This window comes from Gorilla gorilla, chromosome X, assembly GCF_029281585.2.
Source record: "Gorilla gorilla gorilla isolate KB3781 chromosome X, NHGRI_mGorGor1-v2.1_pri, whole genome shotgun sequence".
Classification (NCBI taxonomy): domain Eukaryota; kingdom Metazoa; phylum Chordata; class Mammalia; order Primates; family Hominidae; genus Gorilla; species Gorilla gorilla.
This window is the reverse complement of record NC_073247.2, coordinates 119,488,846-119,514,046: the sequence shown is the minus strand read 5'-3', so window position 1 is coordinate 119,514,046 and position 25,201 is coordinate 119,488,846. Positions and strand designations below refer to the sequence as shown.

The 25,201-nt window shown below is 48.7% G+C and overlaps 1 protein-coding gene across 9 annotated transcripts in view; it reads left to right on the top strand.

Annotated features, from left to right (window-relative positions):
• TSC22D3 (TSC22 domain family member 3) overlaps nt 1-18,711 on the top strand; it is a 64,580-nt gene extending 45,869 nt beyond the window's left edge. For 7 of the 9 annotated variants that reach the window (XM_055375483.1, XM_055375487.1, XM_055375486.1 and 4 more), the window contains exons 3-4: nt 15,982-16,033; nt 17,183-18,711. In XM_055375483.1, the coding sequence (XP_055231458.1) occupies nt 15,982-16,033; nt 17,183-17,413 (283 nt within the window). In that variant the 3' untranslated portion in view covers nt 17,414-18,711. Of the gene's footprint in view, nt 1-14,057; nt 15,242-15,381; nt 15,618-15,981; nt 16,034-17,182 lie in introns of those variants that run through there. The other 2 variants (XM_004064675.2, XM_004064676.4) reach the window with 2 other exon arrangements.
• The last annotated feature ends 6,490 nt before the right edge of the window (nt 18,712-25,201 follow it).

Sequence of the window (25,201 nt, the reverse complement as noted above, 5' to 3'; positions counted from 1 at the left end):
ATGGCTCCTCCTCCTGACCTACCCTGCTCTTCCTACAGCCCTCTCCCTCCCCCCACCCCCATCTAGCATCCTGCAAGCCTTCCGCACCTCTTGGAAGCTCTTGCTTGCTGCCTTTGTCTCAGATCTGCTTATCCCCAGCGCAGGCTGCCCCTGTACCCCATGGGGGCAGACATGATCTGGTCCTGAGGGCAAGGGCCTGAAGACCTCACCCAGCTCTTGGCCAACGCCTCTTGACTGAAGAAGCATGGTTGCAAATAGCTGCATCTGAGGAGATCGAGACTGAGACTGTCAGAACCGAGCAGCCACCTTAGAAGTCATTCTTGCCATCCATTCATTCATTTCACTCAACATAATCCATTTGTTGAGCACATACTATATGCCAGACACTGTTGTAGGAAACTTTGGATATAGCTCCCAGTCTAAATAGAGGTATCATTCATCAAAAAAGCACCTAAATAAATATAATTTTGCAGCCTCCACCCTCTCATTTTACAGTTAGGGGAAATGGGCCCAGAATGGTTCTGGAACTTTTCAAGGTTGTTTGTTCTGGTAGTCAGGGGCAAACTCAGGCCAGAACCCAAGTTTCCTGACTACTATTCCAGTGCTCTTTCCACTGTGCTCTGGAAGAATACGGCACAAGCATAAGAGCATAGTATTCATCCCTGTACATTCATGCAGCCAGCCTTACCTAGAGTCACAGTCAATTGTGGCCAACTTGGCAAGATTTGAACATCACTGATAAGCAATCTTTCCCTCAATGCTGCATCTCTCCAGCTTGTTCTTTCCCCACCATCCCCCACGTATGACTAAAGTTATAGCATTGACTGAAATCTTTGGATTAAAGCCCCTGTGATCTGACTGAGAAAAACCTGTTAAGCCATTACCTACAATTTACACAAACAAATTTCTTCGATTTGTCCTTTAGGGCTGGCCCGAAGGCCATTTACATTTGATTTTTGTGAAGGAGACTGGGAGTCCCTCTTAAAGCAGGCATTGCTAAGGAAGGCAGGTCCCCTGCTGCACCCCTGAAGCTATGGGCCCCATGAAACTCCAGGCAGCAGGAGGGCACAGGTGGCATAAAGGAACAGGCAGGAGGAAGGTACCCGAAAAGGAAGCAGGAAGGTTCTGAAGACAGACTCCTACTTCACAGTTTACCCTGGGGGCCAGCCCTGCACAGACCGTGATTGGTGACATTTTGTTTCAAAATATGTGTTTACATTTGGTTTTTGCTTATACTGGATTATACTGGTCTTTTGTCCCCTCCCCAGCCTGGTGTCTGGTAGTTTGTACTTATTTGCAGTTACTGAGTGGCCTGTCCTGAGAATGGTCAAGCAGCTGCCCATAAACAATCTGCTAGTCCCTGAATTGAAATGGAGATGACCCATCCCATCCTGGCATTCCAGGGGGGCTTGCTCTTCCAGGGAATTAATTGCCTTGGGAATCCTTTAGTCAATTGAAAGAAACAGGCCCCACCAAAGGCCTTCCCCACCATGACCCTGATAAGGACCCTTTTCAAATTCCTCTGCAGCTGTATGAAGGGAGTTCAGTGGGAAGGAACACTAGTGCAGGTTCCAGTTGCTGCCTGGAGTGCAGCTGGGCCTGGAACCCTCCTCAAAACAAAGCACAACTCCAGCTAGAGGCAGCCCAGTGCTTTAAAATCACACACCAGGGAGTTTCATCTGATCTCTGCCATTTGCTTGCTGTGTAACCCCAGGCAAGTTATTTAACCTCTCTGAGCCTCAGTTTCCTCATCCACAAAATGGGTCTAATGATAAGATAATACCCAACTCCTAACAGCATTGACAAGATTCAAAAAATTAATGTATCTAATGTCTTTAGCGCAGTGCCCACTAAGCAATCAGTACATGGGAGCTGCTGATATTATTTGGACCCAATGAGGCTTTGAGATCTCCCAGAGGTAGGTCAAGTCCTAACAGCTGTCCATCCCTGCCCTCTTGTTAAGTTAAAATTTTCATAATGTCAGGTTTGCTTAAAGCAAGGCCCACCTGTGGGGCATTCCCTGCACTGGTGATTCATGAGTGGGAGGCATTCCACCCACTTATTTTAAGCTGTTCTACATTTTCTTCCCCCTGACATGGATGTGTTTACACAGGGGAGGACGGTCCCAGTCAAAACAAGATGAAAATACACTGCTGGCTGGGAGCCCCAGGCTAACTGGTTTCAGGTCCTCTCCCAGCTGTCAACACCTCACAACAGGGCCCCGGGGGTGGAGGGGGGGGATGCCCAGCCCCACTCCCCTGCCTCCCTCTGTCAGCCCAGCTCTGCCTGGTGTCGGGCAGTTGGCTATCACCTGGTCAAACTAGAGGGAGCTCCAGGGCTGAGGTTTTTCCAGAATTTTACAAGGGCAAGAAGGAGTGGTGATGAGGGGCAAGGGCTTCCCTCGCCAGCTCTAGTGTCAGTATTGTGTCTGCTGCCAAGGCTGCCTGGTTCACAGGCAGAGAAGGCCACTGCCAGCAGAAAGTAGCAGAAAATGGTCAAAGAAAGCTCCTCCAGCGTCCTGCCCTTCTGCCTGGAATTTCTCCCACTAGACTCATTCCGTTGGGTTCGCAGCAGGCTCTTGGTAAAAAGAAATTACCCCAGGGAAGGAGAATCCATCAACCCCCAGCAGCCACAGACTCTTCTGGGGGTTAATTTCTCAGCTATGCCACCGTATAAATGAGGCAGTAGAGCTGGGGGAGGATGCACCCAGGGAGGATGTTTTGATGAGCAAGCAAACAGGGTCTCCCAGGCAGGGAGCGCTGAAGATTAACATCCCCAATATGCCCAAGGCAGCCTTGCTGCTCCTCACGACATCTTCATAACAGCTTGCTTTCATTTACCAAGAACAGAAGGAGAAAACAATCTCCTTTGCCCTAAACTCTACTCCTCTTAAAGCTGCCCACTCAGAGGCAGTTTGGTTTCTTGCCAGCGAGTCTTCAATATTTGGCCACATTTGCCTGTCCCCTGAAATCCCAAGGCCATCAGATAACCAGGACCCATTGTGATGCCCCACCCTAGGCAGCACTCCACCAGTCTATACTTAGCCAGCCTGGGGTACTTCTCCCAGAAGCCCCTCCCACTATTCTGACCAAGCTGAGGCAGGTCATCACATCCCTTCCCTGAGAAAAACTAAACAATTCCCCTTCTGAGAAAGATTTTCCATTTTAACAGGGCACCTCAAGACTTCAAACCCAAGGGTGACATTAATGGTGAGAATTTCCTTTATCTTAGTGAGTATTTTTAGTCCAGATGGTTTTTGTCCTCCCCCCACTCCCATCATTCCAACTGTATGACTGCCACTCACTCAGAGCGTCAGGCCTGCTAGCCCTAAATCCCTCTTTGATATTGGTGCCAGCTGAGACTTGGCCACCCTGCTCCTGGGCTTTATCACCCTCTACTGCTCACTGTGGGTGACCTATTCCCAACTGACCCAGCGCCTTTAGCTAAAGATGGAAACTGACCAAAGTCCTAGCATTAGTGGAGAACCAGGAGCACACACATGGGTGAATTATCCCTTTTATTTAAGTGGTTGAGCCTTGCTTCCAGGTCATTAGCGGCCACTTACTCAATTAAACTATGTTTGGGTTTCCCAAGTATGTTTGATTTTCACAGGTCTTTTGTGTTTGTAACTGCACAGTTTCTCTCAGACAATGATTGTCCCCAAATTAAAGTGTTAACAGAAGACTAATTCATGAATGTGCCTATCGTTCTCCACGAGGCCATTAGCGAAGTCCTAACACATAGATAACCTTTTTTTTTTTTCTTACTAAGCATGTATTTACTGCATTTGTACTGTGTGCCAGGCACCGGTCCAAGCCTTAGGTGTACAGTAGTAAATAAGATAAGCCCCTGCCCTCACAAGGTTTATATTCTAGTCTAGAAAGCCAATCAGTGCTCACTTGAGACCTTGCACGGCCCATTTTCAGTCGTGGTCCTGTCTGACTGTGCCTTCAGTCGTGCTAGAAAGAATAGAGGTCTTACTGATTACTGATTGTTTGTACTATCAAAGTGGTTCTTCGGGTCAAAACGTTGTGCAAATTAGAAGTTCTACATACAGGGAAACATTGCTAGGACCTTCAGGAGAATAATTTAAATATAGACTCCATTTTAACAACAACTTCTCAAACTACCCCCTCCCCATAGCAGTATATGTGAAACCATGAGAACAAACATTGAAACTGGACAGAAGGTTAGAAAGACGAATTTGAAACAGTGTGAAAAGGGCTGTTCACTTGGGGAGCCATTTTGCCAGCGGTGTTTGGGAACCAGAGTTTCTATTTATCATAGAGTTTATCACATTCACGTAGCCCTTTTTTTTCGCTCTCCAAAGAGCTCAGCTATGCTACCTACAGGGTGTCCATAAAGTCCATAGGTAAATACTTATAAAGTCATCAAAGACATCTTTAATCTGTAAAAAAAAAATAAAATAAAATGATTTATTTATGTTTCCAGACATTAGGGTATCCATAAAACATACATACCTTGTGTGGCATTACTCCCATTTCAGGGATGTGGATCTAGCAGCATAGAGAGTTTAGAGGTCTTCCATGAAGTCCCCAGCTGGCTAGTGGCCAAGGTGGAAAAAGAACTCTGGCCTTCTGACATATTTTCTTCCCACTTGAACACGTTCGTTTAAAATGGGAACTAAAGTGATGTTTCTTGGGGCATAACTCCCTTCACAAATGCATCAAGGGAGTCCCTCTCAATTTTTCATATCATTGCTGTCTGTCTGAGAGCTCAGTACCAGCTCTGTAGGCCAAACCCATCATTGCAGCAGCCTATTGTTGGAGATAAATCACCCTTAGACATGACAAATGCCTTCTGGGTTATCTCCCAATCGTGCTGAGTCCCCGGTGCCCCAAGATGTCCAAGGAGTATCTGTGAAACTCTCGTCCCCTCAACTGCTGAGCTAGTAACTGTCTATACTTGGCTGTTCCTCGGTTTCCATATTTACTTTAGCTCTTCTGCAACTCTGTCAACAAACTCCATGGTATTATTAGTTTTAGCAAATAACAGGATGTCAGAACTGTTGACCAGGATTCGTTAGTTTGCTGTTAGAGCTCTATCCCTAGGACATAGGGGCTAGTGTTCCTTTTATTTTTTAAGGTGTATGAGCTTTGGCAAGAAGCCTTCTTGGTCAGGCCCACCATGCTCTGGTGTCTATAGGTCTTTAAGGTTGCTCGTGCCACAGAGGCCCCACCAACAGAGACCTGGGCACTTCTGTCTTTGCTTGGTGGTACAAAGACATCTGTAGAGTAGATTTAAAAAAAGAAGACGAAAGAAAGAAAAGAAATCAATGCCAATACTTAGAATTTTCCATTTATGTGCTTTATTTTTACAGTCTTGCTGTGGGCTTTAAAAGAGCCCTGTCCTTGGTAAGGTGGCTTCAGTGCTTAACATTCATAATGCCGGCAAGGGCCGGGGATGGTATTTTAGGCTGGCACTAAGAATTTCCAGGTTTTTGACCCTAAATATCTTTTTCTTTCAACCCCACCCCCAACACTGAATGTCTCAAGGAGCAAGAGAAGAGGTTAAAAGGGTCACTCTGTTGCTGGCAGGCAACCAGGAACTCTAGGCCTTGGGGAGAAGCATAGCTTTTGTTTATTTAAGCCCCAAAACTAGCAAACAATGTAAATTAAACATAAAAATAAAATAAAATAAAATAAGGCCAAAAGACAGTCCGGATGCATACCACAGACAACAGTAAATTCCCCTCCTGCTCCCCCTTGGAGAGGGGAGTCAGTGAGCAGGGGAGATGGCCTTGTTGCCAGGGAGGGGCTCACAAGCAATGGAATGGGGTGAGGATTGTAGGCAGGGGTGAGTTCCAGGCTTGGATCAGGGTGGGGACGGGCATGTTTGCAGAGATCCTGGCAAGTCTTTATAGTCAGCCCCAGCAGGTTTTTGAGGGGGGAATGAGTCACACCCCTTCAGCTCACCTGGGAATTGACCCAGGTTTGACCGGGCAGTGACAGCCACAGGGCTGGAGAAGAGCTGGTTCCTATAGAAGGGAGGTTGGGCCGGTTCATTGACCAAACTGTGCTGTTAGAGAAAAACCAGTCCCTTCCCCTTCTCTATGCTGGGTTCTCTCCTTCCCACAACGATGCCCACCCCTCCCCCGCCGCATGTCCCTGACCTGCCAGGCTGAGAGTTTCCACTGACCGCTGTGAAGTATCTTAAAAGGCATCCGTTCCTCTTAACAGAGAGGCAACAATTGCCAAAGATTTGAATATAAATCACAGCGTGTTCAGGATCATCTCTCTCATAGTAGATCTCACTCACATTCTGGTCAAACTTTCAGGAGTGAGAGGGAAAGAAAGGGCAGAACAGACAGCAGGCCTAGAATATGCCAAACCTCGTCTGAATGTGTCACACGAAATGGGTCTCAGTGCCCCTGGCACCATAGGGGCTCTTCAGATAGACCCTTTCTTGGCTCTTACCTTTAGGCCAGCAGTTCCTAAAAGCAATTCCATGGACTGGTGTCAAAAGAGCTGCGTCCAAAACACCTGAGAAATACCCTTCTCCCGCCCCACGCCTAATCCACTAGACATGCTAGGGCTGCAGCCCAGGACGCCTGCATTTTCCACAATCTCCCTTAGGCCCACTGCAGCCCACCATCAAGGTTTACCTGCTGTGTGTCCAATTGTCTGCTGACACTGATTGGCCACTGACTACTCTGTTGAAAGTAATACTATAATTTAGTTCATACTGAAGTATTTGAACTGATAGTGTTGAATGTGGCACCTTCCCAGGGCTTTTTGCATTGGAAAAGAAGGCGTTCTCATTCCTCAAAGTATAAATGAAGAACTCCAGGAGAGATCATTGGAACCCAAAGGCATGATTCTCATGGTGGCATTTGTAAGGACCACAGTAGTGGTCTGGAAAACAGCTCTGACTGAGAGGGATTTTTTTTCTCACCACCCTTCAGATCACACTTCTCAAGTCACAGAGGGCCTCTATGCCAGGACTGGCTCTAGTTAGAACTGTCCTCAAGAGGAGCCTGTGGGAATCATTTCTTAGGCGTCCATATGATTGATTGTGCACAAATGGTACTTGTTTTTATTTCTCCTTCATTTAAAAGAGCCCATTATAATGCATGATTGATATCTTTGAAAACTGTGCTTCTGGCAGTGCCGGGACTTCCCGTTCCCAGTATGCAGTATGAGGCTTCAAATTGGTTCCCCCGTGTCCATCTGAATACCACCTCAAGCTTCCCCTAAGACCCTGTCACCTGTCACCCTTGCACAGCACACAGCTAGCTCCGGATGTCAGAGAGCGCAGAGGCCATGACTTTTGACATTCTGGCATGGGCTAGAGTGTCCTGCCTTGCTATCTTGCTATGTCTTGTGGCCTTACTGCCCCTTTGGGGTCATGGGGAAGGTGACAACATCGGGGAAGGGGGGCGGATGCCCCTCTCTGCCTGGCTATCTGTGAATTATTAGACTGTGTGAAAGGCTGGAGAGGGTGTTTGCACAAATGCACGTGCTTCCATGCTACTCTTTCTTCCTGAGAAGTTGTGTGTATTCCTTGTCAGTGATTCTCAAACAAGGCCAGGAGACCTTCCTTAAGCCCTTCCAACACTCCTTTGAGATCCCTGGTGCTGTTCCCATGGTTGGGGGGCCCTCCCCAGGGAGAAGCTGGCCCTGTTTCTCCTTTTCTTTCTGTTCTGGCAATAGTGTGCCCCCTGCCTCCTCCTGCCACTGCCCCCACCCCAGCTAGGCTGCCTTCTATCCATCCTGGAAGGTGGGAGGCAGCGGGTGGTGATGACTGGAGAGCCAGAGGCCCTTTGCAATCTGCAGAGCCCCTCTTCACATGTGATAGAGTCCCACAACTGAGAATCAAGGAGCTACCTCAAATGAGCTCATGGTGAATAGCTCTGCTGTGAGGTAAGCGAGGGCCCTAGGAGGCTCACAGTGCTTACCCATCACAGCCAAATAACTAAAGAGCCCAGCATTATTAACCATCCTTTTGTTCCCTAGAGAACCTCTGCCACTTCAAAGATCACCCATTCTATAGCGAGGCCCACAGTGGAGGCAGGTGCTCCTGCCCTCTTCACAAGCCGTTCGTCTGCTGCACCCCCATCCCCAACAAGATCCTCCTGGTTGCTGTCTTCCAAGCATTGCCAATAGCCCCCAAGTCCTTCACATGCTACTCAAAGTAACCCTGGCAACTGCCAGAGAAAATGGCTTGGAATTTCGGCTCTTGGAACTGTTCCACAGAGCAGAATGGATGGAGAGAGGCCTTGCCAGTGTCCCACTGGCCTGGATAGACTGGTGGAGGGCTGGTGCAGACACATAAATGTGGAGAGTGGCCATAGTCTTGCTGCTTTCTTTCTCAGCCCCTGGGAAGGCTGCAGGACACTGGGATTGCCAAAGGGTGGGCTGTGACGAGGGAGCCTGTTTGCCTACCTGAAGATGCTTGTTGGTCTGTAGGAGAGGGCAAGGAATCTTAGCACCTGCCTCTGAAAGAGGTGGGATAAGTGTAAGGCTGAGAGGAGCTGGCTAAAGGACAAAGATCAAGAAGTTGGCACGGAGAGGTGAGCCCACGCTAAACAAAGACCCCCTTCTTGGAAGAAAGGGACTAGCAACTCAGAAAGCAAATACCTGTGCCTTGTTCCCTTGCTTTACAAAGCCCTGCAGTTAAGGAAGGGAATCAGGGTGAGAGACCTTTCCTGGCACTATCAGCCACAATGTTAAAGGAGTGGTAGATCCCACAGAAACCCTAAGTTTCGTGCTGCTGCATTATCCTATCTAGGTGGGCACCAGTTGAGGGGCAGGGTGGGGAGAAGAAAAGCATGCCTCATTCTGCCCCATGAAATGATGCCCCAGATGGTAGTGGCATGGTCCTTCCCAACCCCAGGCCACCCCCCAACCCAGGCACCCCCAAGCCCGAGGCTTTTTCCTGAAGCAAACATTTCACTAAGGTCTAACCAGTAGGGAGACTTCTGAATTGGCCACAGACCTAGAATATTCTGGAAGGAAGCACAATTTTGGATTTGTACTGCCAATTTACTTTTTTAAATTTCCTTGACATGTGCCTTGTGCTTTGAATAAGCATACAACTTTGAATTGAACTGATTTGAATTGAATTAAATGATAATGGCAACTAGCATGGGCAGGGGAAAGGAGGACAGTGACTCCATTTACCAAGGTTAGTTTTACCAACTGCCTTTTTCAGGGATATCTATTTCCTACTTGTAGATGGACAATAGGGAGGGTGGAAAATAAGAGGAGGGCTTGGAAAAATTATGGAGGTAAATTTTCCCAGCTGGAAGGCATAAGGGGAAGGGAGACAAGCATAAATATTGACACAAGGTTCATGAAATTTAAGATCCACTGAGCTAAACTGCATTCCTGGATAAGTCGCCAATACTTCCAGTCCTGCTGACATGGCAGAACAAACCACCCCCCAGCATGGTGAGCCACCAAAGTTAGGGTGATGAAGGTGATTTGACAAGAGCAGTTTTTTACTTCTCTGAGTGAGGGCAGGAGGGGTAGAATGCCTTGTTAAAACAAGGTTTGGTTGCGCCTGTCATCCCTTGTGTCACTCAGAGATTGTTTGTGATGCTCACATGGGACCTTGGACAGGAGGAAGCTGAAAGGCACAATTCATTGCTCCTGCCGTCATTCGGTGCCAGAGTTTGCCCCAAATCAATTGCTAGAGCTACTTTTCCAAGACAGTGTCCATCTCTCCACCAAGATTCTCCTTGGACTCCCTCCCACTCATCATCGCCTTCTGCATCTGCATCTGCATTCTCCTCCCCATTTTCCTGCCCCTGAAATTCGGAGCTCTGGGCCCTGGCCATGCAGGGCAGTTCACATGATCCACAGAGAACAAGGCACTTTCTCTTTCTCTGTCTTTCCTTCTTGCTTCCCTCCTTCTGGACTTTGGGGATTTTCCATGAAACCAAAGTAACTATGTAAGTGGCAGTGGCCTTCCTGTCTATAGTCTCCCACACTGGAGTGGAACCAGAAGGGAAGAGAGAAGATAAGCGAGAAGCAAGGACAAATTAAACCATGGCATTTCAGCCTCCTTATTCCTCCAGCCTCTTCAGAAAAAGGGACAAGTAAGTAATTAGAACTAGACAGTGCTTCAGATGGAGGGGGCCCATAGTGGAGGAGTAAGTGGGGAGGGATGTTTTTCAACCATCCCATTAACACTGTGTTAACGCTCTAGTGCTCAATATCCTTTTTGTATTTCCTTTTCCAGCTCCTAACCCAGTGTTTGCTTTGTGGCTTCTCCCGCACCTCTCGCATCATGTCTTTTTCCGCTTCTCCTGACACAGGACCCTGTGTTTTGCTGGCAACATTGCCGAATCTTTGGGTGGAACATTCCCTGTAGAAAATAAGGAAGACTTGCCTATAAATAGTTTCCTTCTGGCTGTGTGGTACACAGTGCTTCAAGTGTAACAAAAAGGGAAGTGAGATGTTCCCCCTCATCACCACCCCCAACCTACCGCACCCGCCCTGAATCTGCTGTCCAACGCCGTCAGGGCTCTGAGATCCTACCCAGGGTTATGCTGCCCAGACTTTGCCCAGTCTCTGTTCTACTGTCCCATGGGAACCTGACGTAGGAAGGGCTCTTGTCCTAGAGAGTCCAATCTGGCTTTTGAAGGGGAAAAGATGAATGGGAAATGCTGAGGCACTTCTTTCAGCTCAAAGGGAATATGCTGATTTCCAAAGCCTCCTGAAATGAAGGGAATTGGCCCTGTCCTCATTACGCCACCCTCAATCTAGAAGGTTGCCCCGAGAAAGGTAGGGTCAGCCATGTCTGTTTTGTTACTATGCCCCTTTAAGACTACAGCTGAGAGCCAGCAAAGGGCCTGGCTCCTCAGTGAGGCGCTGTTGCCATGTTGGCTCTGGGTCCAGCCTACATTGTGAGTTGTGGGATGTCAGAAAGAGAATTTGGCAACATTTATGAATGTTGGGGTAGCTGGGCCATTGAATGCCTAGGCCACTGTTTCCTGTTTGGGGCCCACTTCCACGGGACACAAGGACCCTGAGAGTCTCAATATTGGATCAGATCATGGATAGGTACAGCACAAACTTCCATTCACTGCAAGGTTTGGCATAGCTATTCTGGGTGGAGAAATTTTCTGGTGTGCTGAGGGTTAAGCAGAAAACTCTTTGGGTTCCTCCTCCTTCCCCCACCCCCACCCTTCTTACCCACCCTTATCTCCCCTGCCCTTGTTGTTGGAAAATCTTTTTTCTTTTCTTTTCTTTTTTTTCTTTAGACAGAGTTTCGCTCTTGTTGCCCAAGCTGGAGTGCAATGCCACGATCTCGGCTCACTGCAACCTCCGCCTCGTGGGTTCAAGTGATTCTTCTGCCTCAGCCTCCCGACTAGCTGGGATTACAGGCGTGCGCCACCATGCCCGGCTAATTTTTTGTATTTTTAATAGAAACAGGGTTTCACCATGTTGGCCAGGCTGGTCTCGAACTCCTGACCTCAGGTGATCTGCCCACCTCAGCCTCCCGAAGTGCTGAGATTACAGGCGTGAGCCGCTGCGCCTGGCCAGAAAATCTTTCTACAGAGACATTTAAGTCCATATTCTTCCCTTAGGGAGCCAGTGGACCCTGGGATCCATCATTCTTTCCTAATGGAGGATCATAAGGTCTCAGGGTGATCACATCTCACTCAGCAGAACCAGAGATGTAGAGCGGATGAGAGCTTGTCTGAGTCTGGGCTGAACCTGGGACCTCCTTTCCAAGTCTTTTTTTTTTTTTTTTAACTAAATCTTTGATACGAACTTGTTTTCTTATTGACCTCATTTTCCTAAAAGCTGAGCACAGCTGGAATAGGGGGAAAAAGGAGTTAATTAAGAGTTGCCGGTGAGTGGGGCTCCAGGAACTCAAAGTTTGACTGGATTGTGATTGTGCTGCCAAGACTCCATACTTGATTTGGAATATTGTACACTCTCCTACACGTTCCATTCTGGAAGCCACGCTGTTAGATTAATGTCTCCTATTTCCCAAACAGATAGCTTTCTTTGAGGATTGCTTGGCTGCCTTTTGGAATGATGTGGTTGAGCATGGCCATCTCATAAAGCTCATTTGGATAGTTGGATATTGTTCCAGTCACCCATTGCAGCTCTCCTCTGCCTCACGTGTCAGAAAAGCCAAGGCTTGCAGAACTCAAAGGCAGTCTCTGGACCTCTCTAATAGTAGGGCTGCTGCTTCTCACCCTTTCTTCTTCCTTACCACTCTCTGGCACCTCCAAACCCCCTACCAACTTCCTCAACTCACTCATTCAAGCCTCTAACCATTCAACAAACCTATTCCCTGCCCCACTGATCAGTGCAGTAGGAACAAATTTGATCTCTGGGTCAGGAAGACCCTGGGCTGCAGTTCTAGCTCTGTAATTTATTACCTTTGCTGCCTTGGGCAAGGTAGCCTCTCAGACCCTTGGTTTCTTCATCTGTAAAATGATAGTGACAGTGCCTAAACCTTGGGGTTGGTGGTGCAGCCAGCACAGTGTCTGCCCATAGCTGATGCTCTATTAATAGTAACTATTATTGTCAGTGAGTCTCAGACTCAGTTTGCTTTTATAATTGAAGTATAACTAATGAACAACTCAGATGAGATCAGGTGTGTTCAGGGTGGTATGGCCGTAGACAAATTAATGATCAATTCAAATGCAGCTTTGCTGGGAATCTTAACCCTTTTGCCTTCCCTTCCCATGCCACCTGGATTTCTCTGCCTCTGTCTCCACATAAGGGAGTCCCTCTTGAAGGAGCTGCTTTTACTTCTGTCCTGTGCCCTGTTTTCCTGGTGGTGTTTTTCCCCTGCCAGCCCAGCTTATTTCTCTGTCCCCTTTTCTTCTCATCATCTTCCTTGGAATCTTGGTGGGAGGGGAAAGCAATAGTTGAAGAAAAATTAACAAGCCAATGAAAGGTCAGCTCGGAGACTTTCTGAACCAAGAAAACTCTATGTGGTGCGGAGGGCAAATTAATATTAATATATCAGGGAATTCCGATACCAGTTAAGCTCCTGATTTAAGACGTTTTTTTTTTAGTGAATGTTCTTGATGACCCATAAGTATAGTCTGCACTTTGTTCTGTCTACTACACATGTCTTAGTGCAAACACCGTGTTCAGAGAGGTTGTGTCTTAAAGTTAACAGAATGTCCTCAGATCATTATTGTCTCCCACCTAAAGTGAGATGAAGAAAAACACCATCCCGGGCTAGTGCAGCAGGTTTACTTAGTTCTATTGGTCAGCACTTTGCAATATAATGGCTCTTGTACACATATTATCACCACTGGAATCCACCAATAGAGCACCACACCATAGCCAAAAATGTTGGCTGTTCAGTGGCATAACTGCCCTGGAAGCCGGGAGGAAATCAAGGCCTTCAGACTGCATTTGGCTGGGGCCTTGGCCAGGGTGTTAGTGCCAGGCACCTGGTTAAGATAAATGTCCTGAAGCAAACAATAATTACCTTCTTTGCTGATAAGAGGCCCCAGTACTTTTCCAATAGCATGATTGCGTTAGGATCTTTCTTTGGACCACAGCCTGTGGAGCACTGATTCATGGGTACTGGCCTTAACTTCATCCAAACTGTTGTATATGTGGTGGAACCCAATGTTCTCCTTTGGTCCTGAGTTGGTGTAAATAATATTCCCGGTTGCATCACCTGTCCCTGCCCCTCTTGCTCCTTCTGGTGGAAATTCTGCTTTTGTCCACCAGGTGGCCTCACTTAGGAAGAAGCAGAAGAAAAGGACCTCAAGTCTCTGGTGCCTTTATTTTTTTTCCCTCAGCTTGAGGCTGAATATAAAGAAGATATATTTTAATGGAAACGTGTAACTTTTATTATGGAACAATCACCTCATCTTGTTTATGGTTTGGAGTCTGTTTTTCCTGAGGTACCCTCTAATGCTGTGCATGGCTGGGCCCATCACAGGGCAGGTGTTTTCCTGGGATCGTTTATATAAATGTATACCTTTGGTTTGGAGTGTTACTGTCATTCGCTGTTTTAAAGAAAAGTAACAAAGTTGTGTTTTTAAAAAATAGAGACACGGGATCCTGGATAATGTTGAATGTATTTTCTTCAAAGAGTAGAATGTGGAGACTAAAGAGAAAAGGGCTGGCATCTTGTGGTCACTCCAGTGCTCACTCCAATACCCTGTCTCCTCCTCACCTCCTCTGTCACCCACCTAGCTGCTCTCCCATACATGTTCACCCACTCACCTCAGCTCCCGGACACCCTCTCTTCCATACATTTGCATCTGTAGATTAGCATGGACCTGTGCATGCATTACATGCATGTCATAGATCTGTACATGTGCCGGTCCACAGACAAGTACTCCCACACCTGAACATTCAGAGGAAGGGGCAAGTGGATGAGTGCTGGGGTTCAGGGCAGGTCGGCAGGCCAGCTGGCTGGTGAGGGGAAAGCTGGGTTGATTAGAGAGTGAATGTGCAGGTGACAAAGTATGTGTGCAGGGGAGAGACTGAGAGGGCAGTGACTGGGAAGAAGGTGAGGTCGTGTTGGTGAGGGCGCGTGTCCAGGGAGTATGACATAGGAGAGCATGCAAAGCCATGGGGGCATGCTGGCTGCCACCTGAAGAAGAGCTTTTCAAACTAGCGCTGTTCTCTACTGAATGCCCTCTGCCTCTTGTTAGGGCATTTGTATTTCTTATTTCTCTAGAAATCAGCTCCAGTTTGGTTTTTATCGATCTCCAGAGCCTTCTTTGGAGATGCCAGTTGGTACAAGAAAGCGCTGAACTGTTTACAGTCCCAGCCTAAGGTTCAGGGAGGGGATGTGGTTTAACTGGGCCACAAAGCCCGGTACAGGACTCATTTGCATGGCCCCTGACGCCATGTGACGCAGCCGGCTCCTCCTATATAAAGAAGCAGGAGCCAAAATATCTCCGAGTCTGGGTTGGACTGGCGGCCGTGGAGTTTGTGACATACGAGGTGACACCCCTCGAGTCACTTCCCTTCAACTCCAGCTGGAGCGCCTGCTTGGCTTTGGGTTCGTTCTGCAGCCTTCGCCCCGCTCCTAGCCTCAGGGCCGGACTCCAGCGCAGAGCCCAGCCCAGCGCAGCCTGCCAGCAGCCGCCCAGCCGCCCAGCCGCCCAGCCCCTCACGAAACCCGGCCAGAGCTTCCTAGCAGCCCGAGCCATGAACACCGAAATGTATCAGACCCCCATGGAGGTGGCGGTCTACCAGCTGCACAATTTCTCCATCTCCTTCTTCTCTTCTCTGCTTGGAGGGGATGTGGTTTCCGTTAAGCTGGACAACAGGTAACCGCTGGCCCCAGCTCCGGCGCCTCCCGAGCCGGGGCGCCGGCCGGAGCTGGGCTAGGAGCCGGATCTCTGAGCGAGCTGTGTGCCGCCGGTCCCTGTTCCCCGCGGTGCAGCATCCTGGGAAGGGGCGGGGGGGAGGGGACGCAGGAAGGGGGGTGGTCACCGCCGCTCTGGGATCCGTCGTCGAAGCGTCCCTGCGGCCGCTGCGCCGTGAAAAACAGCTGCTGTAGCCGCAGAGGCAGCCGGAGGCAGAGGGGCGGCAGGCAGGGCCAGACAGGGCTGGGCAGGGGGCTGGCCGAGCGCCGTGCGCCGCTTGGGAGAAGGCCGGAAGCTTACCAGCCGAGAAGGAGTTCCTAGCTAGCTTCAGAGCCGGGTAGGTTTGCCTGGGACCTTGTAGGCCGGCTGTGGGGGACTCCCCGGGTCGCACAACCCCATTGTTTGCATATTGCCCGAGCAGGCCACGGTGGCCTGCGCGCCCCAGGACTCGCAAGCAGCTCCGATCGGTTGGAACTCGGGGCGGCGGCAGCAGCGCTGAGCCGGCCTGGATGAGGAGATGCCGCTTCCTGCAGGGGCCAAGGAAGGATCTGGGGACAAACTGTCCGGAACTCTGGGCCAGGGAGGCGAGAAGGAGAGAGAGAGGAAGAGCCGAGGCAGATGGAGGACTTTGGCCACAACTGCCATGTACTCAAGAGTAGAACCGAGTGAGTAATGGGTCGCTTTGCTTTTTGTCTTGGCAGTGCCTCCGGAGCCAGCGTGGTGGCCATAGACAACAAGATCGAACAGGCCATGGTGAGTGGCATCACTGCGTCATTCTCATCCCCTGACTTAGCTGCTGCTTATGTAACTCTGGGCAGAATTGAGGGAATGAGTGAAAAAGCCCTTAGCCAAAACCCTGAGGAAGCCGACAGCCTGCCTCCTATCCCCACTGGAGGTGGAGTCTGATTGGAGTGGCACCTTTTAGGGCATTTCCAGTCTTCCCTTCCTGGGCTCCCTCCTTTCTTCCTCCCTCCTCCATCTCAGGTCTTTGCCGCAGGCTCTGACTCTCTCCTGGGCCCGTTGTTGGGCAGGGAGCTCAGACTCTTGCATTTGTGTGCATCGTGCAGCTGGCAAGGGGCAGAGCTCATTGGATGCAACAGCACTGCAGTGCCTCTGCAGAGCCTGGACTGGGGTCAGGAGTTGGGTGGAAACAGGAAGCGAAGCACCCCACCCCTGTCCCTCTCCTTACCAGGTAGAGGTCATACTCCAAGGAGCAGCCACAATGGCTGCAGAGGGTTAGGGCTTCAGCGGTTGGGAGCCACTTAATTGTGCCCTGGAGCTTAAGGACACCTTCCCTGCCCCCAGTGCAGTCATCAAATTCAGAGAGGATGCGGCAGTTCTATACCTTTCCCCAAGGCCAGTGTCCTGTGTGCTAACTGGCCGGCTGCAGGACAGCTGCAATTCAATGTGCTGGGTCATATGGAGGGGAGGAGACTCCAAAATAGCCAATTTTATTCTCTTGGTTAAGATTTGTACAGCAGACAAACAGTACGGGATGCATTGCAGGTCTCCCCTTCCCCCAGATCTGGATCAGCAGCAGCAGGGGCTTATGTAAAAAGGGGGACATAGCAAACCACTGGCAAACAGCAGAAGTGTCACCCCGAAGGCCCCTCAGCAGCCAGCTTTGAAAGTCATTAGAAACTTGCAGGGGAGAACCTATCTAGTTCAAAGCTGGGCTCTCAACTCCAGCATAAGCCAAATCATGTAGCTCTCCTGAATGAGGGTTTAAGTGCTTCAGAGAAAGGTGAACGAGGAATTGGACTTGCCAGACCAGTTCACTGAGGGAAGGCTGGAGGGCCCTGGCATTAAGGACAGCACAGGCACACCAATGACAGAGCAAAGGTGCTGCAGAGGGGCCACGATGGCTAAGGAATGGCTTTGTTATGATTCCCTCATTGGCAGGATCTGGTGAAGAATCATCTGATGTATGCTGTGAGAGAGGAGGTGGAGATCCTGAAGGAGCAGATCCGAGAGCTGGTGGAGAAGAACTCCCAGCTAGAGCGTGAGAACACCCTGTTGAAGACCCTGGCAAGCCCAGAGCAGCTGGAGAAGTTCCAGTCCTGTCTGAGCCCTGAAGAGCCAGCTCCCGAATCCCCACAAGTGCCCGAGGCCCCTGGTGGTTCTGCGGTGTAAGTGGCTCTGTCCTCAGGGTGGGCAGAGCCACTAAACTTGTTTTACCTAGTTCTTTCCAGTTTGTTTTTGGCTCCCCAAGCGTCATCTCACGAGGAGAACTTTACACCTAGCACAGCTGGTGCCAAGAGATGTCCTAAGGACATGGCCACCTGGGTCCACTCCAGCGACAGACCCCTGACAAGAGCAGGTCTCTGGAGGCTGAGTTGCATGGGGCCTAGTAACACCAAGCCAGTGAGCCTCTAATGCTACTGCGCCCTGGGGGCTCCCAGGGCCTGGGCAACTTAGCTGCAACTGGCAAAGGAGAAGGGTAGTTTGAGGTGTGACACCAGTTTGCTCCAGAAAGTTTAAGGGGTCTGTTTCTCATCTCCATGGACATCTTCAACAGCTTCACCTGACAACGACTGTTCCTATAAAGAAGCCACTTGTGTTTTAAGCAGAGGCAACCTCTCTCTTCTCCCCTGTTTCGTGAAGGCAGGGGACACAGATGGGAGAGATTGAGCCAAGTCAGCCTTCTGTTGGTTAATATGGTATAATGCATGGCTTTGTGCACAGCCCAGTGTGGGATTACAGCTTTGGGATGACCGCTTACAAAGTTCTGTTTGGTTAGTATTGGCATAGTTTTTCTATATAGCCATAAATGCGTATATATACCGATAGGGCTAGATCTGTACTTTAGTGTAGCGATGTATACATATACACATCCACCTACATGTTGAAGGGCCTAACCAGCCTTGGGAGTATTGACTGGTCCCTTACCTCTTATGGCTAAGTCTTTGACTGTGTTCATTTACCAAGTTGACCCAGTTTGTCCTTTAGGTTAAGTAAGACTCGAGAGTAAAGGCAAGGAGGGGGGCCAGCCTCTGAATGTGGCCACGGATGCCTTGCTGCTGCAACCCTTTCCCCAGCTGTCCACTGAAACGTGAAGTCCTGTTTTGAATGCCAAACCCACCATTCACTGGTGCTGACTACATAGAATGGGGTTGAGAGAAGATCAGTTTGGGCTTCACAGTGTCATTTGAAAACGTTTTTTGTTTTGTTTTGTAATTATTGTGGAAAACTTTCAAGTGAACAGAAGGATGGTGTCCTACTGTGGATGAGGGATGAACAAGGGGATGGCTTTGATCCAATGGAGCCTGGGAGGTGTGCCCAGAAAGCTTGTCTGTAGCGGGTTTTGTGAGAGTGAACACTTTCCACTTTTTGACACCTTATCCTGATGTATGGTTCCAGGATTTGGATTTTGATTTTTCAAATGTAGCTTGAAATTTCAATAAACTTTGCTCTGTTTTTCTAAAAATAAACTTGGTGTCTGACTGAGTATAAACGGACTGGGTGGGAGAGGCCCCTCACCCGGTAGGGTCAGTTTTGCTGACCCCCTGAATATCCCTTGAGCACCCTGTCAGTGCCAGGCCTATGCTGCAGCCATGATCTCGTGTCATCTGCACAATACTCATATGACGGACATGCTGTTTGCCCTCACTGTCTGGATAAAGAAACTGAGACTCAGTGAGTTTAAGTGACTTGCCCAAAGTCACATGGCTATTACGGGAATTAGGACTCAAGCCCAGATCCTTCCTCTCTCTCCTGCTCCGCTTTCATATGAGAGCTTCGGAGTGAGTGGCAAGGTGACTCATAACACACAACCGTAGCTTGAGGGGGTGATTTGGGAGGAAAGATACCCTGAGGAAGGCCCAAAAGAAACAGGCAGGGTATACATAGGAGGGAGCGAGAAGAGCGGAACCAAATCAACAGGCGTGGGCCCCTTCTCTCTTCTGAAAACATCACTGGGGTCACTTAATGCATTCTCCTTAATACCGATCCACATGTGACACTTGACTTGGCAAAGGAGCTAAGAAGGCTCTAGTAAGAGAAGGAGGGAGAATGTATGAGGTAGCAAAACCACCCCACTTTCCTTTGCTCTTCCCCCTACTTCCAGCCAAGGAAAGATGTCCTCAGTCCCTGCTGAAAGTTCTCAGGGACACTGCTGAAAGTTCTCTCACCAAACCCACCAACCACGTGGGTAGGGCCAAGTCTAAGGCTCCTGGCTCCAGATTCCTTCCTCCACCTCTCTTTGGGGTTCATTATCACCCATCACCCTTTCCCAGCTCCATGTCCCCAGCATCCAGAATCCTAGCATTTCTCTGATTGGTTGTTGATGAGTGCTTAGTGTCTCCTTTACCACGCCCTAACCTGAACTTCCTCTGGACCCTGAGCTGTGTTCTAAGCCCACTATGTTCCCAAGGGAAACTATCACCTCTCTTCAAGTGACTCCATTCCATCTCAGCTTCTGGTAGCATATATACCTATCCTTTTCCCACTTGAAATTGGGGAAACAGAACTCCCTGATTTTCCTGAGCCACAAACCTCAAGGTGACCAAGATGTCTTGCCCCCCTCCCCTTACATCAACCACTGCCTAAATGTAATCAAAATGACATGCTTCTTCCTCTGTAAAGGTCATACATGTTGACATTTTGGGTTTTTTTTTTTTTTTTTTTTTTGAGACAGGGTCTCACTCTTGTTGCCCAGGCTGGAATGCAGTGGGGCCATCAAAGCTCACTGCAGTCTCAACTCCCTGGGCTCAGATGATCCTCACCTCAGCCTCCTGAGTAGCTGGGGCTACAGGTGTGCACCACCACTCCTGAATATTTCTTTTGTATTTTTAGTAGAGATGGAGGTTTCGCCATGTTGCCCAGGCTGGTCTTGAGCTCCTGGACTCAAGCAACCTGCCTGCCTTGGCCCTCCAGAGTGCAGGGATTATAGGCATGAGCCACTGCACCCAGCTGACCTGTTCTTTTCTAATCACCAAAACCCTTCAGAACATTGCAAACTCCTGCTTGCTGGCCCCTCAAATCCCAATTTCCCCACCTGCTCCCAACCTTGCTATTCATAATGCCAGGTTCATTGTCTACACCTACCAATTGGTTCATGGCATGCAGATTCCACAGCTGCTGGTACAGATACAAACTTCAAACGAGTGCATTCAAAGCCCCCTGGCAGCCATTCCTCACCCTGACCAGCTCTCCCAATGCCCACTTACTCCCAAATCCCCCCCCTTTCAAAATTAGCTCAGAGACTTTGTGGCTATTTGGTTCATCTTCTGTAGGCTTCCCATGCCAGACTTGCAGCTGAATGAGAAAAAGCAGACGAAAAAAGGAAACCTAGAAAATAGCCCAACAACGCCCCAAACCTCTCTGGTCATCAAGCCTTTCTCTACAAGAAAGGGGAAAAAACTGGCCCCACAGTCACATAGTGGTAAAGAGAGAACAACTTTGTTTCCTAGGCAACGCTGACTAAACAGAGACAAACACTGCAACTTCTGAGGCCACAGCAGTTACTAGGCTAGATAAGAGGAAGTTTGTAGATGTTTCTTAGTCACATACAGGAGCAGCTTTCTGTTGTTGTTTCTCCACAGAAAAGCAACTAAGGGTGGAGAAAGGCAAAAGAACACGTTGCTCCTGGAAAGACTTCCATGGGTTTTAGGCTTCTGGGCTCAGCTGGTCCAGCTGGACCCAGAACAAGGAAAATAATAATGAGGCTTGAAGCAGTACGCATCCCCTGCCTGCTTTTGCCACCTCTGCATGTGCCCTCCCATCTATTCTCTCATCTCATCCTCATGGAGGCTTCCCATCATAGCAGCAAGGATCACAAGAGCACTGCTCCCTGGCCCCACTTCTGAGTACAGAACATTCTGTTTCCTGCCCTTAGAAAAAGAGGCAGTTATGATTTACCTCCATTTGACAGACGAGAAAACTGAGAGCCAGAGAACTTAGTGCTACTCCCATGGCTCCCACATGTCCCATGGGGCAGTGGTTCCCAACCTTAGTGACAATAAGGGCCCTTTTTTTATGTCGAAAATATTCTCAAACCTCCCCCAACTCTATAGTACTTGAACTTTTGGTATTCATTGAGAGAGAAAGAGAGACTCGGGTGGGCAGGGCCGGGGGGGGGGGCGGCAGCGGGACACATAATTACAAACACTGACTGTGAATTCAGTGGGCCTTAAAGGAATTAATTATATTCACTACAAAATCAAAGACATGTATTTGAAAGCTAAAACAACAATGCATATATTAATTAGCTAGATTGAGCCATTCCACAATGTGTATATATTTCAAAACATTACAAATGCATACAATTTTAGTTGTGTCTGTCAATTTAAAGAAAAAGTAGACTAGAACAGAAATGTGGGTGATGGGTTATTTCCAGACAAGAACTGCTTGGGACACAAAGTGTGAGGCTCTCAAGCTGGGGATGGCCACAGAGGAGGGTGTTCCAGGAGGGCTCAGACAAGGAAGCCAGGGGCAGGGCCTCTGGGACCTGGAGTATCAGCAGAAGGACTCCAGAAAGACCATAGGAAAAAAGGTGCATGATCCACTGTCCCTTAAGGTATTGTGAAGTTGGCTGGGTGCGGTGGCTCACGCCTGCAATCCCAGCACTTTGGGAGGCCAAGGCGGGCAGATCACCTGAGGTCAGGAGTTCGAGACCAGCCTGGCCAACATGGTGGAACCCCATCTCTACTAAAAATACAAAATTAGCTGAGTGTGGTGGCGCATGCCTGTAATCCCAGCTACTCGGGAGGCTGAGGCAGGAGAATTGCTTGAACCCAGGAAGAGGAGATTGCAGTGAGTCAAGATCATGCCATTGCACTCCAACCTGGGCAACAAGAGCGAAACTCCGTCTCAAAAAAAAAAAAATAATAAAAGTATTGCAAAGTTGCCCTCACATCATCCACATCATCAATCCTATTTATGCTGGAAAATCTTGCTTTCAACTCTCAGCACCTCTCCTCCTAGTTGGTTAGAAATTAATGGACATAATTACAGCTTTGTAGACAGCCCAGTTCCTCAGGTTATCTCATGTACAGGAGCTTGTTGAAACCCAAACACTTAATACTTAACTGCCTCCATAAGATCAGGCAAGGTTTAACAGAGAACTCGATCAGTTAGGTATTCCAAGCAGACATGGTTTCCAGAGATGAGCTGGCTGAAAGAGGAGGTGATCATACTAATTAGTAATAATAGCTAACACTTACATGGCACTTACTTTACGCTAGAAACCGTCATAAGACTTTTTACATCTGTTGACTCTTAATCCTGTCCACAGACATATGAGGTATGCCCTATTGAGATCACCATTCTACACATGAGAACATGAAAACACTACGGCACAGAGAGGTTAAGCAACTTGCTCAAAGTCATACAGCTGGTGAATGGCAAAGCCCACATTGGGGGGAGGCAAGATCAATGCACTGAGAAGCAGGATAGAGAATCTGAACAGTTTTCATAATTCCTCCAACGTAACCAGAAGTGTTCCAGGGCTCATGGTGGGAAGGGGGAAATAGAAGAAAGACCACCCCAAACTAGCAGAGGGACTAACATAAGGAAAATAAATGACTAATGAGCACGGGAGGGGTGGCAGTGAACAGAGAAGAAGGTAAGCGGGAGGGTGGGAGGCTCACTTGGCTGGCTCCCAGCCAAGTGACTTTAGATAGAATCTAAGAGGTCTCAGGGAGCCATGGTAGGCTTCTGAGCGGGGAAGTGATGTGATGCAAAAGATATTTGTAGAAGATGGGTCCTGGCAGCTGGAGAGGCTGGAATAGGGAAAGGCTAGTGATGGGCCAGCTGTTGCTGTAATCCAGGTGTGAGGTGATGAGGGCCAGCTGGGGCAGGGATAGGGGTAGTAGAAGGAAGAGGAAGGGACAAAGCCAAAAGACACTGAGAGGCAGTATTTATTTCTCCAAGTGCAGTCTGCAGTCCACCCACATCAGGTTTGTTGGGAAGTTTAAAATGTGGATTCCATGCTCCACCCCTACACCAAAGAGCCGAGTAGGACTGGGGAATTGATAACTCTAACAAATCCCTCTTGGTGCTGGAGTATGGGAAAGTTTGAGGAATCTCCACTAGGTGAAAAATCAGAATTACTTGGTGGCAAAGTAAGCTGGGGAGAAGACAGCAAGATAGCCACAAGTCAAGGATGACATGAGTTTTGGGTTTGGGTTTTTGTTTTTGTTTTTTTTAATTGTGGTGAAATAGACATAACATAGAATTTACCATTTTCACCCATTACAAATGTACAGTCCAATGCCATTAATTATGGTCACATTGTTGTGTAACCATCACCACCATCCTTCTCAAGAACTTTGTCATCATCCCAAACTGGCACTGTATACCCATTAAACACTAACCGCCCCCCAACCCCATTTCCTTCTCCCCCAGCCTCTGGTGACATGGAAGTTTTGAGTCGGGAGGATTGGTGGACTCTGGAAGCACTGAAAGAAACAGGGGGGTAGGAAAAGGCTGTAGCTTTGCATAGGGAAGATGAATTCCAATTTTGATTTCTGGCTGAGCGAGGCATATTTACATATGGAAATATCCTATAGAAAGACAAATGTGAAGGTGAAGTCAGGGCTAGAGCTCAAGATGCGGGCATGTCTGTGTGTCATGGGAGCTGAAGACGTGTGCGGACAGATGCCCCAGAGAAGTGGCTACAGAGGAGGACGAGCAGGAGCTCCACAGCCAACCCTGGGAGGCTGTCCCCAGGGCAGCCTTACGTTCCAGGGAGTAGGAAGACAGGCAGGCTATGGAGGTGGCAAAAGGGCTAGGGAAAGTCGGAGAGAACGCTGAGGCTTGATAATCTGTTTCCATCATTTGGTCTATTCTTTTGACATTTTCTCTTCAGAGTCCTTACCACAAGCCCCGCCATCTTATAAAATTAAACTGACAGTCACTTTGAGGAAGGCTGAGAGAGCAGAAGTATTCCAGGAAAAGGCAGTCAGGAGTTCTGGGCTGTAGTCCTAGTCTTTGGCTAGCAAACTACATGACCCTGGACAAGTCATTGGCATCTCTAGACCTCGGTTTTCCAATCTGCAAAACAAGGTGGCTATACACGATCGTTTCTAAGTCAAGTGCTTAGTGGGTACTGGGGCCAGGAGGAGTCCTCTGGCTGTGAGACTCCTACACGTTACCTCTTTGTTCTAGGCCTCAGCTCTGCTTCTAGCCCCCAAATTCTACTCATCCTCATATCTAGCTCTTATCCAGTTACCCTGTTTGAAGAAGGTTGAGGAAATAGCCACTTTTAAAGATGGATACATGGCCCAGCACCCACAAGACTCCATGCAATTTTGGAGAGGAAGAGAATCACCTACAGCCTTATTTCTTCCCTTTTTATTTCACCTTCTTTTCCTTCCTTCCTTCCTTCCTTCTTTCCTTCCTTCCTTCCTTTCTTCTTTCTTCTTTCGACGGAGTCTTGCTCTGTAACCTAGGTTGGAGTGCATGGCGCGATCGGCTCACTGCAACCTCTGCCTCCCAGGTTCAAGCGATTCTCCTGCCCCAGCCTCCTGAGTAGCTAGGATTACAGGCATGCACCACCACGCCTGGCTAATTTTTGTATTTTTAGTAGAGACAGGGTTTCACCATGTTGGTCAGGCTGGTCTCGAACTGACCTCCTGATCCGTCCGCCTTGGCCTCCCAAAGTGCTGGAATTACAGGCATGAACCACCACCCCCAGCTCCTTCCTTCCCTTCCTTCCTTCCTTCCTTCCTTCCTTCCTTCCTTCCTTCCTTCCTTCCTTTCTTTCTTTCCTTCCTTCCTTCCTTCTTCCTTTCTTTGAAACACAGTCTCATTCTGTCGCCCAGACTGGAGTGCAGTGGCACAATCTCAGCTCACTGCAACCTCTGCCTCCCAGGTTCAAGCCGTTCTCTTCCCTCAGCCTCCCCAACAGCTGGGATTACAGGCCTGCACCACCACGCCCAGCTAATTTTTATATTTTTAGTAGAGACAGGGCTTCACCAT